At 43.3% G+C, this 21,332-nt stretch overlaps 1 protein-coding gene across 1 annotated transcript in view; it reads right to left on the bottom strand.

Moving 5' to 3' along the window:
• The window catches only part of DNAJC25 (DnaJ heat shock protein family (Hsp40) member C25), a 42,251-nt gene that overhangs the window by 19,539 nt on the left and 1,380 nt on the right, over positions 1–21,332 (bottom strand). The window contains exons 2-3 of the mRNA XM_085884839.1: positions 11,743–11,952; positions 7,435–7,739 (exon numbers count right to left, since the gene is read on the bottom strand). Coding sequence (XP_085740965.1) covers positions 7,435–7,739; positions 11,743–11,952 — 515 coding nt within the window. The remainder of the gene's footprint in view (positions 1–7,434; positions 7,740–11,742; positions 11,953–21,332) is intronic.

The raw sequence follows: 21,332 nt of genomic DNA on the forward strand, positions 1-21,332 counted from the left end.
GCTGCATCCACTTTCCGCCGGTACTCAAGGGGCATCCGAATGGCCATTCCCCAGGCAGATGCCTGCCCCATCCCCATCTCCTTGAGATGCCGATCAACCTGCTGTAACCACGAGGCACGTGGTCAGCCCATTGGCCTCTTCCACTCACGAGACTCCCTCGCCTAGAGAATCTGGTGAGCGGGATCAGCGTCAGGAAAATGAGCCACATGTCCATACAGCCGTAGCTGATGCTCATGGACTATGCAGGGAACAAATCTCATTAGAGTCTCCCTCAGCAACCGCTCGTTGGACACAAAGTCCGACCAGCGATAGCCAAGGATTCTCCAAAGAGATCTGGTACCAAAGGAATGAAGTCTCCATCTCAGATCCCTGGTCAGAGTCCGTCTCGCATCCATAGAGCAAGACTGGCAGCACCACGGACCTGAAAACTTGCACTTTCGTCCTCCCGCACAGGTACCGCCACACCCCATGATTCAGTGAATCCATGACTCCCCAGGCCCTTTTGTCTTGCAGTGTTGCAGTCTTGCAGTGCAGTGTTGCAAAATGTGTTGCAGTGGGCCACACAGGTACCGCCACACCCACACAGGCAGCGCCACACCCCATGATTCAGTGAATCCATGACTCCCCAGGCCCGACCACGACGTCTATTGACCTCTGACTCACAGCCAGCAGAGACATGAATATCACTGCCAAGGTAAGTGAATCTCTCCATGACCTCAACATCCTCACCACAAACAGGCACAGACAGGACAGCAGCATCCAAGATGTCATTGAAAGCATGGATCTTAGTTTTGACCCAGGAAGCCCGTAATCCCAGTGGCTCCGACTCCTCATTCAGCACCTCGAGGGCCCCCAAAAGGATATCCAAAGTCTCCACAAAGATGACTGCATCATCTGCGAAATCAAGGTCAGAGCTCTTGACATTCCCAAACGATGCACCGCAGCTGGACCTTTCTGACAACCTCCCTAGAATCCAGTCCATACAAGTGCTGAAAGGTGTGGGGGCAAGTACACACCCCTGACAAACTCCAGTAACAACTGGAAATAAGTCAGAGATGGTACCACCACATCTCACAGCACTCTCAGCACCAGAGGATAGTTCAGACATCAGATTGATCAATTTGGTGGTACCCCACGAAGACCAAGAATCCTCCAGAGGGCATCCCGATTCACTGAATCAAACGCTTGACAGAGATCAACATAGGCTGCAAGCAGTCCCTGCCAAAACTCTCGTCTGCATTCGGTGAGGACCCGAAGAGCAAGGATACGATCAATCGTTGATCTCTGGTGTAAAGCTGACTGCTCTGGACGCTGGTGCTCAAGCAGATGGTGGCGAACCCCATCAAGGATTATCTCAGCAAAGACCTTGCCCAGCAGCGAGACCAGCGTCACCCCTCAGTAGTTGTTGCAGTCTTGGCGATCACCCTTCGCTTTCCAAAGAGGGACAACAAGGCCCCTCTTCCAGTCAGTTGGGATGATGCCTGTGTTCCAGGCAGAGCACAGAACTGCATGCAACGACACGAGTGCAGCATTTCCACCAGCCTTGAAAAGTTCAGCATGGATGCCGCAGATCCCTGGAGCTTTACCCCATTTCAACCGGTTCACCGCAGCCTGTGTATCCACAAGCGAAGGTGGACGACAATTGATTGGAGGGTCAGCAACAGTTATTGTAACACCCCTGATGTCCAACTCGACAGCTGGTGGATCAGCCTGGTACAACCGCTCAAAGTAACCGGCCCAGCAGGCCTTCACTTTGGACTCCTCTGTCAAGACTCTACCACTCTCTGCTCTAACTGCAGTACACCGAGGGATGGGCTTGGATGAACGCAATGCGCGAATTCCCCTGTAAGCAGGACGAGAATCACTTGACCACAGGTGATGGATGCTCCACCCCCTCACAGATTCCTCGCACATAGGCCTCATTGTCCACTCTTAGCGCACGTACAGTGTTACACCTCAGCTCCCTGAACAGCTCAGCTCTGCCATTCAGCCTGGCACTGCGACTCTGGTTAATGGTATCCAGTGTCCCTTGAGAGACAAAATTCTTCTTTGCCGAATGGTGACTTCCAAGACATCTACCGGCAACATCAAGGACGGTTGTTTTGAAGGCACTCCACAACTCTTGAGGACCTCCCAAAGCACCCAGACTCCCCAAATCTCCACTCAGCCGGTTCGCAAACTCCTCAGATACCCTCTCATCGTTGATCTTGCCATCATCCAGCCTTGGTTAGGATGGTACCATTCTCCTTGATTTAAGGTGCAACTTAAGAGTTGCTACAACAAGCCAGTGGCCAGTATTGAGGAATTGAGCACTCTGGTAGACCCTGCAGTTCTGGATCATCCTCCAGCCACCATCAACGAGGACATGGTCAATCTCCTTTGCCACACCGCCAGCGTTGGAATACCAAGTCCAGTGATGAGCTTGTGGGTGCTGAAACCATGAACTGGCCACCTTAAGTCCATGACTTCTTGTAAAGTCAAGGAACTTAGTGCTATTCAGGTTCACAGTTCCTGACCCATGGGGACCAACACACGTCACATAACCATCCCTTTAAGTTCCAGTCGATGCATTGAAATCCCCCAAGACTAGAAGTGTATCTCGTCTGGGGCAATGATCAACCACAGACTCGAGTGTGGCATAGAATGTGTCCTTCACGGTGAGATCACTCGCTTCAGTCAGAGCATAAACAGAGACCAGGGAAATGACACCCAAGGAGTGACGAATCCTTACTCTCATAGTACGCTCGTTGACCAGTGTTACCTCAATTATCATTGGAGTCAGCTTATTGGACACAGCTACAGCAACTCTTTGGGAATGGTAACCATCAGAGCGACCAGACCAATTGTAGGTGTAACCACCCGCCATGATCTCACCGCAATCCGGTCTCCGAACCTCAGAGAGTGCTACAATACCGATGTCCAAACGCTTGAGCTCAGATGATAAGAGACAGGTGATCATCCTCTCTTCGGATCGGACATCCCAGGCACCCACGCGAAGGGAGCGCCTCAGGTTTGGCCAAGGTGACCGCCGTCTGGTGGACGACACCTCAGCACCACTCTGACACACTCTCCCGCAATCTGACCCGGGAATGTTACCCCGTGGTTTCCCTCCTATCATCAAAGATTGGGGGTCCCAAAGGCTTTGCCCCAATCCCGTCATCCGGTGAGCTGCCCTGCGAAGGGAAGCCGCACAGGAGGTACTCCCACGGAGTGGGTTTTCAGATTTCTTTGCGTTTTTGTGTTTTGCGGAATGAAGGGTTTGACGGTGGCCGGAGTGCAAATCCTGCCACCAACTACCTAATAAGAAGTAACCCAACTGCAGGAGGACGTCCGCAGACACAGTTGGGCACTATGTATGGATGGCCGTTGGCTCACAAGGAGTTCCTCCGCCCTTTGACAGGTTTTGTTTTTAATCGTGTTGGGTGTCCATATCCAAAAACACCCTCCTCACCAAAAAACCTGGTGGGGGAGACGGTTTAGTCGCCGACAACCATGGAACAGGTTAGTACAGGTTTACGTGATCCCTGTAGCAAGTCACAGATATAATCTGGCCTGACCAGGTTTATAGACGAGAAGCAACAATGAAAATCCAGGTTGATAGAAGGGAAGAAGCCATGAAAATCCTGGTTGATAGAAGGGAAGAAACAATGAAAATCCAGGTTGATAGAAGGGTAGAAACAATGAAAATCTAGGTTGATAGACGGGAAGAAACAAGGCAAGTCCAGATTGATAGACAGTAAGTTTTGAGGAGTTTCAACAAAACAGAGTCCCACTATTTTAGTGGAGGCCCCAAGTGTTTTTTTTAAAGAAGATGGTTGCATGCATACCTCATATGTGCTCATTTTTTGGCACCAATTTAACTGACAAACCTGAAGTGGGTCAAAATGGCAAAAGTGTGTGTTCAACTGTTTACAATTGAGCTCATTAGAAAAGAACTGCACTGATGGAAAAGTGTCACCTCCACCATTATGCCATCATGTTCATCCTCTTTCTCCTCAAAAACTACTTGGTGGTCAAATATTCCATTGTGTTTTTGTTTGAAGAGCAGGTCTGCAGACTGGTAGTACATTGTAGTGGTCGTAAAGAATACATTACTATGCATGAATTTCCCATCCTTCCACATCCATTGTTAGCAAACATTTTCCTTGTTTGAATGGATTGATCATGTCATCCAAGGGATCAAGCAGGATGGCCAAAGAAAAACATTACGACATTTATCCTCATATGCTGCACTGTATTGTTTTGCACTCTACAGTGCCTTCAGAAAGTATTCACACCCCCAGACTTTTGTCACATTTTGTTGTTACAGCCTGAATTTAAAATGTATTAAATTTAAATTTTTTGTCACTGATCTACACAAAATACACCACAATGATAAAGTGAAAACATGTTTTTAGAAATCTTTACAAATTAATTAAAAAGGAAAAGCTGAAATGTCTTATGTCAATTAGTATTCAACACCCTGAGTCATTACTTTGTAGGAGCAGCTTTGGCAACGATTAAAACTTTTAGTCTTCTTGGGTATGTCTGCATCAGCTTTACACATCTGGATTTGGGGATTTTCTCCCATTCTTCCTTGAAGGTTTGGTCAAGCTCTGCCAAGTTGGATGAGGAGCATCAGTGAACAGCAATCTTCGGGTCTTTCCAGTCTCAATGGAATTCAAGTTTGGACTTTGGCTGAGTCAGTCAAGGACTTTCACATTCTTGTTTTGAAGCCATTCCAATGTTGCTTTAGCTGTATACTTGGGGGCTCATTGTCTTGTTGGAATGTAAATCTTCGCCACAGTCTCAGATCTTTTGCATTCTGAAGCAGGTGATCAAGGATTTGCCTGTATTAGGCTCCATTTATTGTTCCCTCTATCCTTAAAAGTCTCCCAGTCCCTGCTGCTGAAAAGTGTCTCCATAGGATGATGATGCCACCACCATGCTTCACAGTCGGGATGGTGTTAGATGGGTGACGAACTGTGCTTGGTTTCCGCCAGACAGATTGCTTTGTATTCAGGCCAAAGAGTTCATTTTTCATCTCATCAGACCAAATAATATTTTGCCTCATGCTCTCAGTCTTACTTGTGCGTTTTTGGCAAACTCCAGGTGCACGGTCATGTGCTATTTTCTCAGGATTGGCTTCCGTCCGGCCACTGTCCCATAAAGTCGAGATATGTGAAGTGCTGCAGAGACTGTTGTCCTTCCGGCAGGTTCTCCCATCTCAGCCAAGGAACTTTATAGTTCTGTCAGTGTGGTCATTGGGTTCTTGGTCACCTCCTTGACCAAGGTCCCTCATGCCGTGTTGCGCAGTTTGGTCAGACGGCCAGCTCTAGTAAGAGTCTGGGTTGTTCCATATTCCTTCCATCTCCTAACTTTGGAGTTCACTGTGCTCTTGGCAACTTTCAACACTCCAGAAATTGTTTTAGCCTATACCCTTCCCCAGATCTATGCCTCCTCACAATTCTATCTTGGAGTTCTATGGACAGTTCCTTGGACTTCATGGTCGAGTTTCTGCTCTGACATGCACTGTCAACTGTGGGACCTTATATAGAAAGGTGTGTTTCTTTCTAAATCATATCCAATCAATTAAATTGGCAACAGGTAAACTCCAATCAAGTTGTGGAGACATTTCAATGATGATCAAAGGAAATTGGATGCACTTGAGCTCAATTTGGAGTGTCATAGCAAAGGAGTTGAATACTTATTGATGCAAGATAATTCAGATTTTCATTTTAAATTAATTTGTAAAAAATTCAAAAATAATAAATAAAAAAATTAAAAAAAAAAAAAGAAAAAAAAGAATTTGGTCAAGGTAACGATACACAATAGCCTTCTCCTTTTGAGAGATGCCGTTGGATTTTTAACGTCCATAACCTAAATGCAGACAGGACAGCCATCTTTATTCCCCCCCATCCAAACGACAACATGCTCAGAGATGGTGCTTCTTGCTGGCACTGTATCAAACTAGCAGTTCCTCCTAAGATTTGTTCCTGTCGGGGATCAAACCAGAGTATATAGCTCAATGGTGAGCACACAACCAAATGGATTATTCTGCCGTCCTCTTTTAATTTACTCCACAATGAATCCTGTTGTCGAAGGTTTTTCTGGCCGTGCCAAAAAATCTCTTCGCTGACAGGTTTAATTAAAAGACAGCATGTTTTACTTCACAAACATATTGCATGTCCATTTGTGACTGTCAATGAGGATGTGAAATGAAGTGAAACACATGAAAAATGGATCTTTCATAACACATAGTTGCTGTTGTTTGTGTACTCCTTCCATGTACTTTTAAATATTTACCCAAAGCACGTGAAGAGAAAAGTGGGATTAGGCAATTATTTCACTTCTGTTTGGCCGTCTCTGTCCACAAAGGTCAGTTTATGATGGTGGAACAAATTATTTTAATTGAATACTGTATTATATTTTGAACACGAATCGGAACATGAATCGGAAGAAAGTTTGCCGTTTTACCGTACGTTGGCTCTGGATTCGTCCCTATGAGACATGCGCAGAGGAATGAGATGTTTGTTCACTCTGTCTGTCTGTCTGGCAGTCAAACAAAATTGAAAATCATTCCAAAGAGGAAACTTACTGTTTTTAAGGATATCATAAAGGACACAAACAGGTACGATTAACTAATGTAACGTGTTAGATAGGGTGGTGTAATCGACACTGCGTCAATGGTGGTAAATTCCGGAATTAATTTCTGTTATTTAAATTTAATTATACATGAATGAACACTAAAGAACACAAATTGCTTTCTTAATACTGACAAGAAGCTTCAGTTTTGCAATACTTGGACATGTTCTAATGGGTGGTGTACAAGGGTGGTTTGTGTGCAAGACTGCTTCAATAGCGCTAAACTTCCGGATTTTTAAAAGCATTATTTTATTAAAATTGAAGTATATATCTGAACACTGCACCTCTACCTGAATGTTACATGCAAGGAAATGGAAATATGATATCGTGTTCTATGAACTCTAGTTTTATATTGCTTTGAAAAGTATTACTAGCTAAAATTTTGTGTGCTCCTTCCATGTCCTTCTAATCTAAAGGGTTCCTGTTGTCATATAATACATCATTACCATTTCGACCACTGCAATAAGTTCCCATTGCTGCTGCTTCGTATTCAAATCCGGAAAAAGAGGGCTTTTAAAAAACAGGCACCTTTATGATTAAACGAACACTAATCTTTTCCAAGTAAATCAACTACTACATTAGGTTTCGAACAACACCACTTTTATCAATCGACGACAGCAGGAACTCTTTAGAATGAAGTGTGATGGAAGGACGGTCAGATTTTGCACAATGGTAACGTGCTAACCTCCAAGTCACGGCTTTCAAACCTTTTTATTTTTATTTATATATAGTTAATTGACATCATGCCCCTGAGAATAAAAGTGGGTAAAGAGAAACACCGATTCATCCTTCCAAAGCACTTGTTCTCACCGATAGATCCAATGAATATGCCAGGCAGCAAAGCAGGCAATATGCCACGGCAGCAGCACAATCTTTATGAGTAACACGTCAGCAATGCGTGGTCGTCTGTAGCCACCACGAATGTCAATGCGCGTTCTAATTATCTCACGCAGCAGTGCATCCTGCTCGTCACGCCGTGCTCGGCCACGCAAGCCACGTGCTCCGGAAGCCAGCATTCCTTCACGCGTTGCTATCTCAGTTGCCATGTGACGATACTTGGGAACCGTGACCAGATGAGCAACAGCTGCATTGTAGCTGCTCCACCAGCTGTAGTACTGCAAAATAATAGTCGTTATGATGGTCATTATCAAACTTGAGGGTATCCTTACTGTAATGCAGCTATTGCGTATGTGTGTACAGTAACACCCCGATTCAGTCTCCCCCTTTTACTTCGTTTCGCAAATAAGTCGTCACATTATAATTAATACCAGGACCCAACTTGCGTCGACTCAACTAGCAATTACATCGTTTTAAAAGTCATACATTTTATTCTCAAACTTTTTCAAAACTTATCAGACTGATAGAGAAACCATCGCTGAAGTACCAACTCGGGAGATCACAAAATCTCTGAACGAACTACTGTACTTTGTGTTGCACATAAAGAAATTTACTGTACTGTACTGTAGATTGGTGAAGAGGCATTGTAAAAGTGCTCCCCTAAAAGAGAAATTAGATGTTATTCGTCCAATAGATGCTGGTGAATGTGAAATTGCTGTCGCCGGGTTATCAACTTTGCCTCAGACTCCAGTGCGTACCACGTATAAATAATACACCCGAGCAGATTTGACGGTCAGCTCGGATACAAAACTTGATACAACCGAGTGTTCATAAGCTTTAGCGACTACGGAAAGTGAAAACAGAATTCAAATTGAATTTAAAATAAATGCGTGAGGCCGCTCAAAGCAAACATCCCCATATTCTAGAAATCATTCCCAACATCATTCTACAATTTTCAAACCCGCGTTTATAGCCGTGAAATAAATACTCTAAGTGTGTGCATTTAATGGCTGTATCCAGGACAGAGCTGGACCCCAACTAAATAGGACCCTTGGGCCACCGAGAAGCTCAATCACTCGCTGACTGCACGTCGCACGACGTCACGTGGCCAGGCAGCTCACTGTCGGATGAAATGCCTGAAAAAAATCTTAAAACGTCCGTTTTTCACCGGAATTCTCTCAGATACTTGTAGAACACATCCCCAAACCATCTAAAATATAAACATTAATCTCACAGACGCTACGAATAAGCAGTCCCTCAGGAGGACAGGTTACGAGGTGTAGCAGTGAACGGAAAGCGCGTGGTGTCCCTTCTAGAGTCTCATGGTTATTTGAATTGAATATATTTTCCTCATGAAAAGTGTGTTTCTGAGCGGATTTGCACGAAAATTATCTTCAGTTAACGTGTAGCTACACCAGAAGGTCCCAAAAGTGAAAAACAGAAATCAACTAGAACTTAAGACAGCCTCATTACATGGCATGGAAACGGATGGAAGCCCATGAAAGATACCCCTCGCTGTAATGCATTCCACACAGACCAAGGATATAAACATTCAATTTTCACAAAACTTGATTCAACTGAGTGTTAATCAACCTTTGCGACTATGAAAAGTGAAAACAGAATTTAAATTGAACTTAAAATAACCGCGCGAAGCCGTGTTGAAGTCAGCAGACCTTGTGTTGCCCAATAAACAGGGCCAGACGACAGAGGTAACGAGAAACTAGTTGGTCAAATTAAATCTTGTTAATAATCCCTATGAAACCCATTATGCATTATCGCCGTCCGATGCTTCCTTGTAGGCAATTCCACCAATCGGTCATTTTGCACTTGATGACCCTGCAACCTTGACCCCGAGGTGAAAATGTGAAAAAAGGGCTCAGACGATCTCTAGAGAGCAACAAGTATTATCATCGTGTCAAGTTAGAACTCAATCGGCCAAGACGTCTAGGAGGAGATAGAAAAATAACAAGTGAAATCCTTCAATACAGCGCGTGTGGTGAAGCAAATGAGTACACTAATGTTAAAATATGCAATTTATGCTTTTTCAGTTGAAAAACAATTAAAAAGCGAACTTAATATTTGAAATGTAAAAATCTTATTATTGTGATAAGCACCCTTATATATATAACAGAAGGAATGAAATCGTTCCATACAGCGTGGCAGGGGGCCGCAAAAGAATGATAGCATAAGAAGAACTTAGCTTTCAGCATTTGGCGATCAGCGCGAAATGCGATGGTGGGCGGAAATGACGTCTTTCGGCGCGAAATGCGATGTTGGGCGGAAATGACGTCTTTCGTTCGTTCGTACATCAGAGGGGTGCGTTTCTTGTTTTTTTTTCCCGTCAAGCAATAAATTAAATGGTTTTCACATATATAACACATTAGTATAACAAATTTCCATTGAAATACTCGGGTATTTCCGTCAATTCTCGTTATTTCCGTCTAGGTTACGCACTGCATCTACCAGACGGCCGTCATTGGCTGTCTTGAGGCACGTGGGGGGGGGGGGAACAGGGGACACCGGAGACGTGGTAGACACCAGGGACATTTCAAACTCAGTGCAATTATATACAGCACACGTGCTGTAAAAATTGTGGACAGACAGACGGATCTGAGGACATCGAACGGTTATATTATGTCAGCTAGCTGACCTAAAATCATGCTGAAAAATGAGGAAGAAGAAGAGGTACTGCTAAGTTTTACCGCTTCGACCGCTTCTGAAAGAAGATTATTTTTATTTAACTGTGTCTGGTAATTTTTTTTTTATATGCATGTGTACTTGAATACAATTGTCATGAACCAAAATAGGGTAATATCATAGGTACAAAGTAAAATGTAATTCGTGAAGTGGCGATGTTAGGAACACATCCCTGCTTATTCCATTAATTCTTATGCAAAATTTTTTTTACTTCAATTTCCATCGTTTAAATGTTAATCGAACTTTTCAAGAACGCATCCCCAAAGGAACCCAGGGTCTAACAATATGCATGTATGCATGTGTGCATGTATGTAACCGAAATAGCAACCCTGGTGGGTGGGTGGGTGTGCTCGCCCAGAAGTGGATGGGAAACTTAAATTAGAATTCAATTGTAAAGATATATGTGCAAACAAAATAATTTCATTTGAAACCAATTAAATAATGCAACCGGCACAGGTTATATGAGCTGTTTGAGAAGAACAGTCCTAAAGTGCTCATTGTAGACGGGGCCTTCAGCTCGTAAAATGCAATGATGAACTGAAGTGAGGGCCAAAAGAGTCCCAAAAGTAAAAACAGAAATCAACGAGAACTTAAGACAGCCTCGTTTTTAACTTTCAAATCATATAACCTCAACTTCCAACTAACCGATCCTCCTCTGCCTCAATCCCATCCCAACATACCCCTGCTGTATAATATTACTTTACAATTTACATTACATGGAAGCACAAAATGTTGTAGTAAGTAGTCAATTAATGATGATGACAGGAGAATGGAAATGATAAGGAAAGAGGTAATAAACAGGAATGCAATAAATAAATAAATAAAACAGGCGCATTACAAGCAAAACAAAATGAATATTTTTCAGGAGGATGACGGAATCATAGAAAAGCAGAGGGCATATGATTCGTTCGTACTGGTGAGTGAGAAAAAAAAAATAGACGATTCAAAAAAGGAAGAGACATTACAGAGGTGATTTAATGACGTCCAATCTATCCAGCCAATGTAATGGTGGTTCCGATGAAATACCATAAGAATTCTAAAAAAACCTCATCTCAAGGCATGGAATGTAAAGTCCATTCTGTAAATTAAATATTTAATAATAATAATAGCAGATGTCAAATTGAATGAAGGCACATACATGGCAAGTTTCATTCTTTCCTGCCACGTTTCTGTCGTCTGTGGAAATGATTCCCTGCATCTGTAATCTCGTGCTCTTCCCTCCAGTCTTTCAAGACTTCTATCCATCACCACCTCGAATAATGTCTCCCATACCCTTTGCTAAGCTCTACTGCACGAGCCGACCCTCTACCCCTTTTTCCTTACTCTCATGCCCCTCCGTGTGTACTGTTGTTCATTTTCGCCCACTTGTTCTCCTTTGGCCCTGCCAGTGCTTTAACCTGCCATTTAGTTGTTTCATGAGCCTCAACGTCTGAAGAAGAAAAAAAAACGTCAAAAAATTAGAGAATAAATGGAAGCTCTCAGGATGATTGACCAGTAGAACAAATGCAAACTCTTAAATGACCACAGACTGCACAACATCCCCCCTCTTAATAAAAGCTACAGCAGGTTACTTTGTGGATGCACCTGCAGGCAGGAGATGACGAGAATGGTAATGCCAATCACGAGGCGGACGTCCACCCTCGGAGCCACTCGGTGTCGGTAGTAGTTGTAATAGTGTCGATAGTACTGATCAGGGTGCGCAAGCAGGTAATCGTAATCTGCCCGACTCTCCTCATCCCTGAGTGTCTCGTAGGCAGTAGCAATCATCTGAAAAGCAGCTTCGCCATCCGAACCCTGTTGCAAGGAAATGGAAAGATGATAAACGTGAAGAAAGGGACTGTGCATGCAAGATAAAAAGAAAACTTTTACTTTATAGTGAACAAAAAACAACTTTACATTGTATATAATTGGCTGCAAAATGTTTTTAGTTTTTCACAAAGGTTGTTTTGCAGGATGGGGAACCCCACATTAATTTTTGTCCTCCCTGCTTTTCTGAAAATTTCACGCAAAAACATTTTGCAACATTTTGTAACAAAATATGACAGCTGAACTACAGCTCATTCATATAGATTACAGTTCATCAAGTCAAAAACAAGTCCAAATAAGCAGATTTACCATCATTTACTGTGAAACAAGACATCTGAACAGCTACTGGCATGTGCAACGATTGGGGATGCCTCCTTGCTGCGGTTGTACCCCCCAATGCAAGTCAGGGTCTAAATATTCCCCACTCTTCCCTGTTGCACGGATTTGTCAGGACAGTGCAACCACGGTCAGAGCGACGATTGGTCCCCATGGACCTGGACCGGCCCACTCCCTCGTCTGTCTGTCTGTCTGTCTGTCTGTCTCAGTGTGTGTGTCCTGGCTATGGTTTCACGAGTTCGAAGGTACACCATCTTGGATGTGGGAGGTCTTTGGGTCGCTTCTGGGAGATCGATTGGGCTGTCTCTGTGCTGTGGGCCTGTTCGAGAGAACTGTCCGGAGCTATACAACTACTGGCATGTTGTTCTGTGAGTTTTATTTTGCACTTTCACCCCAGATCAAATCAAAATGGAAACTAAAGCATTCCTATTCATGATTTACATTTGTGGACTTCACTTTTATAAAAATATGAAAGATTAATGTAAATCTTCTGTTTTCATATTTTCAAGTGTGTGACTACAATGGATTTTGGAAATTATTGACAGGTAAGGGCGTTGGGCAGATGCATCAAAATATCAACCTATGCTTACTTCCTCTACCAATATCAACAGAATTTCTAATAAAGTACATTATAACCATCTATCTATAATTCCAGCAATCTCTGTGTGTCTGTGACCGCTGTTTCTCGACAACCACTAGTCCAATCTAATTGAAACTTGCCAGGTATATTGCTGGGGACCTGAGTATGTGCCTTTTCAAGGTTTGATATTAATCGGACAAGTGGTTCCCAAGTTATGGCCATTTATTTACCAAACCAATGACAGGACACGTTGCTGTGTAGGCATGGCCAATGGGGAAAGGGCGCCATTTAGTTACCAATGACAGGACACGTTGCTGCGTAGGCGTGGCCGTTGGGGTAGAGATCCTCAGTTACCAATGACAGGACACGTTGCTGTGTAGGCATGGCCGATGGGGAAAGGGCGCCATTTAGTTACCAATGACAGGACACGTTGCTGCGTAGGCGTGGCCGTTGGGGTAGAGATCCTCAGTTACCAATGACAGGACACGTTGCTTGGCGTTTTGCACCCAGCACGTTCCCCATTACGGGTTACAACGTACGGACTTCCAGATAGTGATGACTTACTGTATTCTAATAATTTCTCGATTTCTTATGCGCATTTATAGATAAACACAATGCCCCAATCCAGTCGTCGTTTACGAAAGCGAAGGAACGGCCTGTGCAGTTGTTTGAAACTTTGTTTTTTTTGCATGTACGGCCAAGCACATACGGGCACGCAAAAGCGAAGGAACGGCCTGTGTAGTTGTTGTTTCTGGAACGCGGTTTGAAAGCTTTTTTTTGCACGTACAGCCACGCACTAGTTTTAGTGAATTCTTGCAGAAATGCTTTAGAGAAGGAAGTACAAATGTTCATGATGAATTGGCTTAAATACGAGTATTTTCTTTTCTCAATTAAGTCATGGCGCTTTTGGATACGAAGCCCATCCTCCATGATGGGGACAAACGTGACAGTAAAGCCGCTCGAGCAGACGCACACGCAGATAAAGGCTAAAATACATTAATTAACACCGAGCCTAGCATGGGGAAATACCACTGATGAAATGGTAGCTACACACACCAATTTGTACGGTATATACAGGGTGTTCCAAAAAGACCTGGACAACTTTGGTTGTTAATATATTTAGTACAACAAATGATACAACAATACCCTTTGGTTGATATGATACAGAAACTCATGAAGTTTTCTTTATTTTCAGGTCTGGTGGTTTAATATAAAAAGTTAATGGTGACTCCACAGGTGATCAGTGCGTCAAATGATTCATCGAGATGAGATCCGACAAGCAAATTCAGTGTAATTTCCGTACAACGCATGAAAGGAGTCCGCCATCGCGGACTGGTATTAGAGATTGGTACAAGAGGTTTAAGGAGACTGGAAGTTGTCAGAAACAGAAAAGTACTGGTCGACCAAGCACAGGTGCAGCAGACGTTGAACGAGTGTGTGAATCATTTCAACAATGTCCCAGAAAATCAAATTGATGCACATCCAGAGAACTGGGACTACCAACCACCACTGTGCATAGGATTTTACATGAAAGATTGAACCTTTATGCCTTTAAGATGCAGATTCTGAAAGAACTTAAACCAAATGACGGACCCAAATGCAAGGCGTTTGCCTTGGAAATGCTCAGTCGCATAAAGGATGACGAAGATCACCTGAAAAAGATCATGTTCACAGATGAATCTTGCATTTATGTATCAAGGAAAGTCAACCAGTACAATGTGAGGATCTGAGGATCTGGGGCTCTGAAAACCCTCACGTGGTCATTGAGCACATACGTGACAGTCCAAAGGCCAATGTGTGGTTTGGCCTTCTCCATGACTGCTTGGTGGGTCGGTTTTTCTTTGCGGATGATAAAGTGACCTCAACAATTTATATTAACATGTTGGAAGAATTCACCTTCACACAAATTGAAGACCTGCAACCCGATATCATTTTTCAACAGGATGGCACTCCCCCACATTGGGCCTTCGTTGTTCGAGACGTCCTAAATGAGAAATTTCCAGGTCACTGGATTGGTCGAGACGGACCAACCACATGGCCCCCACGATCACCAGACTTAACCCCCCTTGATTTTTTTTCTGTCGAGGTTTGTCAAAGATGTTGGCTGCAGCACCAAGGTGGCAAACATGCAGGATCTTCGTTCTCGGATAACAGCTGCATGCACGCTAGTGGACACAAACATGCTGAGCCGAACGTGGCAAGAACTTGTGTACTGCCATGATGTCCATATATACCTGGTATTGGCTTAATGGTTAGGGTGATGGGCTTGGGATCCTAGGGTCCTCAGTTCAAATCCCGCTCAGCTGTTGAATTAATACCAGGTGGGGTTAACTTGACCCGTCATCCTTCCGAGGTCGGCAAAATGAGTGCCAGCATGCTGGTATACTGTGTCGGAGTGGTGACCCGTCCAGGATTGTTCCCAATAACCAAAGAGAGTGCTTCAGCATCACCAACACTCTGCACAGAGTATGGTCCCAATGGATGGATGGATGATGTCCTGCGAGTGACAAACTGAGCTCACGGTGGTGTACAAAACTTTATGGGTTTCTGTATCACATGAACCAAAAGGTAGAGTTACATCATTTGTGGTTCTAAATACACTAACAACGAAAATTGTCCGGCTCTCTTTGGAACACCCTGTACTTCTCATTGTAAACCCCTCGCCTTGTCTCCTATAATGGCAACATTTACCCAGCCTTGTTCTCACAGCAGAAGTGACGTCTATTGTACACACAAGCAGCGGCTTCAAAAGGTTTTTTTAAATTTTAACATTGAGCAAAGGATCGTAGAAGTGCTCGCACATAAATCCACGTGCAACACAAATACATTAAGTAGATATCAGTAAACTTTATTCAAATTCCAAGAACATCATGGATAAACGTGATGTTGGATTTGAACCAGGGTTCCTCACGTCATGAGGCAGGAATCCAGGTGGGAACAGCACCGAGTCAACCCAAGTTGTTTTTGGTCACAGTCTCGGGTCTTCCCCTCCCCATCTCCTTTAAACCCTCCTCAGTTTGAACCACACCAGTTTCAGCCCTCTCCCCAAACAAGCTGGTGTTAACCCATTGTTACCTCCACCACCGGAGGTGAAGGAGGCTCTTTTTCACCCCTTTCTGTTGGGTCGCCGAAATAGGTGACCCTTATTGTCAGTAATTCTGTCTGTTTGTTTGGATGTTTGTTCGTTTGTCATCAGCATAATTGGTAGTAAAGGGGCTGTCACACCTTGACATCTTAGCCAGCGTATGGCTACGTATCAAAATGTATGTAAAACGCTGGTGTACGCTGAACTATTGATGGTTTTTTAAAAAGTTTTTGGCATATTCATAACGAGTTGGACGTAAGCATAACGTATTAGTAACGTACACAGAACGTTTCGATAACTTACAGATAACTTATACCAACGAATGCTTAGCGTGTTGTCGGCGTTCACAACGTATGCCCAACGATAGTCTAAGGTATGCATTGCGCGCGGCAGCGTATCGCCAACGATCACGTGGCGTAGCCTATTAAGAGGCTGCCGCTCGACGATTCAAATCATAACCGCACTAAACATCGAAGTGTCAACATCACCGTCATGCCCTGTCACACCTTGACATTTTATCCAGCGTATGCCGACATATGAAAAATTTGCCGAATACGCTGGCACACGTCGAATACATTATGGGTAAATTTTGTATACGTTAAGAGCACGCTGAAGCACGCTAGCATACGTCGCAGTACGCCGAGCACGTCAACAAATTTTAAGCATGCTCAAAATTTTTCGACGTATGCCAGCGTATGACTCACACGTTCTGCATACGCTGGCCATAAGTTGTAGGCACGTTATGCGATCGTTGACACAGGTTGACACACGTTACTTGTAAGTTACTCATCAGTCGAAACACGTCGAGGTAATCTTTAGCATACCCAAAACTTATTTCTAACCTATGAGTAACGTGCTTTGAACCTTTGTGTAACGTATCTCCAACGCACATTGACGTATGTAGACGTATTTGATTGACGTCTTCCGGACGACCACAGAACTTACTGAACGTGTTTCTAACTTACAGCTACCGTATAATGGCGTATTGGCAGCGTTTTGGGGAATTGGTATATAAAAATTGGGTTCACAGGAGGAACCCGTCAGTGTTTCAGACTCAATGGTGAGTACATGTCCATGTCATCCGAGAGATGGAGGATCCGGAAAGGCTGAGATGACAATACCTACTACCTGTCCTCCAACATCAACATGACCTCATCGATTTGACACTGTACCAGTTGCGTGCCAATAGAGCCAATGAACGGAGGAGAAGGAACTCGGTGAGACCAAGGATCGGGAGGCGACGGCATTTTGGCATGTATGACCAGCTCATGGTGGAACTCCGTAACGAGGACCATGCATCATTCACCAACTTCCTGCGTATGCCCCCAGCGATGTTCGACGAGCTGCTAGCCAGAGTGGGTCCAAGGATAACCAAGCAGTACACCTTCTACAGGGACCGCTTGAGCCTGGCATGAGGCTGGCACCGACTTTGCGTCACCTTGCCTCTGGAAACAAGTATGCCTCGATAAAGTCTGGAAGACGTCAAATATGTCTACATACGTCAATGTGCGTTGGCGATACATTACACAGAGGTTCAAAGCACGTTACTCATAGGTTAGAAATACGTTTCGGGTACGCTAAACATTACCTCGACGTGTGTCAACGATCGCGTAACGTGCCTGCAACTTATGGCCAGTGTATGCGGAACGTGTGAGTCATACGCTGACATACGTCGAAAAATTTTGAGCATATTAAAATTTGTCGACGAGCTCGGCGTACTACGACGTATGCCAGCGTGCTTCAGCATGCTCTTAACGTATACAAAACTTACCCATAACGTATTCGACGTGTGCCAGCGTTTTAGACAAATTTTTCATACGTCGGCATACGCTGGCTGAAACGTCAAGGTGTGACAGCCCCTTAAACGTGGGCAGATTTTGACCAAACTCGGGTGGTAGGTGCATCTTATGACTTGGTGCTTTGGAAATTGTGATGGTTGCTAGGGACACTTTGGTTCCCCAGCAACAACCGAAAAACCTTCAAAATAGGTACCGTTCACGCAAAATCAATTCCGAAAGCCATTATCCCACGTTATGATCCACGTTATGAAATTTGGCACGGATGATCCACAGGTGATGCTCTATCAAATATATTCCGGTTTTTGTGATATATGGAATACTTTACCCGCAGCGCCCCCAACAATTCGTGTACGCGTGAAAATTGGCGAAAATTGAAGGCCCCCGAGCGACCAGGTGAGTGCATCGATACCAATGAAACTTTGCAGGTTCATGGTACTCAATGAGTACTACAACTTTGCCTCAGGACATATTGACTGATTTCGATTAGGTCAGGGGTCAAAGGTCAATTAGTGCAAAAATCGATAATATGCGAGAGCTGGAGGTGCCTTCGTGCCAAATGCGACTCCTCCTAGGGTTATGGTCGGATGGTCATGAAAATTCACACTAATCGTCTGGAATATATTGTGCACAAACGATCGAGTCGGATTTTCGATTTAGATCTTTGTTCACCTACAGCACCCCCTCGAACTTTGGGGATTTCCGATTTCAAACCGCATTTTCGGTACTTTTCATTCAAATGGATACCGAGTAGTTATCAGTCGATGGAACTGGATGAGATTTGATATGCAAAATCTTATGGTGATTCACTATCCGCTATATGACTTCCATTTTGCTCTATATCTTACAGTTTCCATGCTCGGCGACCCATCGCCGCCTACCGGCTTGTCTGTCTGTCTGTCTGCGTCCAGGATATCTCAAAAAGTTGTAGACGGATCCAGATGAAATTTTGTGGACACGTTCGGTGTGTGACAAGTACGAACTGATTCGATTTTGGTGGAGATTCGGATGATGTGATAAAATTTTAAGTGATTCTTCTCCATTGAGAGATCGGGCCAACAATGATACATCGCATGGATATCTCAAAAATGATATTTGGCATATCTCAAAAATGATACATGGCATGATATCTCAAAAATGATACATGGTATGATATCTCAGAAATGATACATGTCATGATATCTCAGAAATGATACATGGCATGATATCTCAGAAATGATACATGGCATGATATCTCAAAAATGATACCTGGCATGATATCTCAAAAATGATATTTGGCATGATATCTCAAAAATGATACTTGGCATGATACCTCAAAAATGATACATGGCATGATATCTCAAAAATGATACATGGCATGATATCTCAAAAATGATACATGGCATGATATCTCAAAAATGATACATGGCATGATATCTCATAAATGATACATGGCATGATATCTCAAAAATGATACATGGCATGATATCTCAAAAATGATACATGGCATCATATCGCAGAAATGATACGTGGCATGATATCTCAAAAATGATACCTGGCATGATATCTCAAAAATGATATTTGGCATATCTCAAAAATGATATTTGGCATGATATCTCAAAAATGATACTTGGCATGATACCTCAAAAATGATACATGGCATGATATCTCAAAAATGATACATGGCATGATATCTCAAAAATGATACATGGCGTCATGGATATCTCAGAAATGTATTGGATCCGATATTTTCTCGTGGATCAGGAATTACAGCGGCGGAGGTAAGTGCTCCACCGAGTTACCCTTCCAGTTCTGATTTGTTTTGAGGGAAAAAACAAGCTCAAATGAGCTAAGATCCTCGTCCTCTTAATGATGACATCCTAAAAACGAATATGACGCCATTGTGATGTATCAGGTTTGCGATAATTCATCTCTGCTAATGCCCGGCTTGATTCCTGCAAACAAAATTCAAACAACAAAACAAACATGATGCCTAGTTTTTGAGATAATGGCATAGGCGATTTCCATTAGCGGCGATATTATGACGTCAACTTTTTTTTTCGAGAAAGAATTTCCAAAATTGGAGATGGTTACTGCCTGCGCGTGGGCTTTCTGCATATCCATGGCAAGTTTCACGAAGACCCGATGAAAAACTCTGGGTTGTGAAACAAAAAATGTCAAAAAATAGGAATGACGTCATAAAAATTGATATGACATCATAATGATGTAACATATGTGTGGTAATTCATCTCTGCTTATGCCATGTTCGATTCCCGCAAACAGGATTCAAAAAGCTTGCCTAGTTTCGGAGATAAATTTTTTAGGCGATTTCTATTAGCGGAGATATTTTGACGTCATAACTTTTTATTCTCGGAGGAATTTTCAAAATCGGAGATGGTTACTGTCTGCGCAGGGTATTTTTACATATATACGCCGAGTTTCAGGAAGTTTCGATGAAAACTGTAGGCTGTGAAACAAACAAGTCAACAAGAAGAAGATGAAGAACAACAACGTGAGTGAAGGCCTTGTAACACCTTGACGTTTTAGCCAGCGTATAGCAAGGTATCAAAATGTATGTAAAACGCTGGCGTACGTTGAACTATTGATGTTTTTTTTCTAGTTTTGGGCGTATTCATAACGAGTTGGACGTATGCATAACGTATTAGTAATGTACACAGAACGTTTCGATAACATATAGATAACTTATATCAACGAATGCTGAGCGTGTTGGCGGCGTTCACAACCTATGCCCAACGATAGTCTAACTTATGCATAGCGCGGCAGCGTATCGCCGACGATCATGTGGCGTAACCTATTAAAAGGCTGCGGCTCGACGATTCAAATCATAACCGCACTAGACATCAAAGTGTCAAGCCGCTGTCACACCTTGACGTTTTAGCCAGCGTATGCCGACGTATGAAAAATTTGCCGAATACGCTGGCACACGTCGAATACGTTATGGGTAAGATTTGTATACGTTAAGAGCAGGCTGGCATACATCGTAGTACGCTGAGTACGTCGACAAATTTTCAGCATGTTGAAAATTTTTCGACGTATGCCAGCATATGACACACGTTCCGCATACGCTGGCCATAAATTGTAGGCACGTTACGTGATCGTTGACACACGTCGACACACGTTACTTGTAAGTTACTCATAAGTCGAAACACGTCGAGGTAATGTTTTGTGTCAGTGTTCCAGACTCCCTGGTTTTTATTTTTATTATCTTGCCAAAACGAAGTTTTTGAAAGATATGTTAGTCAGCTTGTATGTTTTTTTGTTTGTTTGTTTGTTTGTCTGTAATCACGTATCAAAAATTATGCAGAGCACAGTTATCATTGGAAATTTTTGTAACTTCGCATATCAGAGGCCTATAGAGGTCCCTTTCAGTGCACAAAATTTTGAAGGTCAAGGTCAAAGGTCAAGGTCACTTTGTCGCAAATCAGGGGAGTCGACGAAACCCTTATTTTTTGAGTAATTTTGATCGGATCGTCTTCAAACTTCATGGGAATATAGTTCATGGTCTGGCGCTCAGCTGATTAATTTTTGGTGGCGATTGGCCTTGACCTTCATGGTTAGCACCTCAGGTCAA

The sequence above is a fragment of the Eptatretus burgeri genome, chromosome 6 (assembly GCF_056783735.1).
Source record: "Eptatretus burgeri isolate ZD-2024b chromosome 6, Ebu_testis_v1, whole genome shotgun sequence".
In the NCBI taxonomy this organism is placed as follows: Eukaryota; Metazoa; Chordata; class Myxini; order Myxiniformes; family Myxinidae; genus Eptatretus; species Eptatretus burgeri.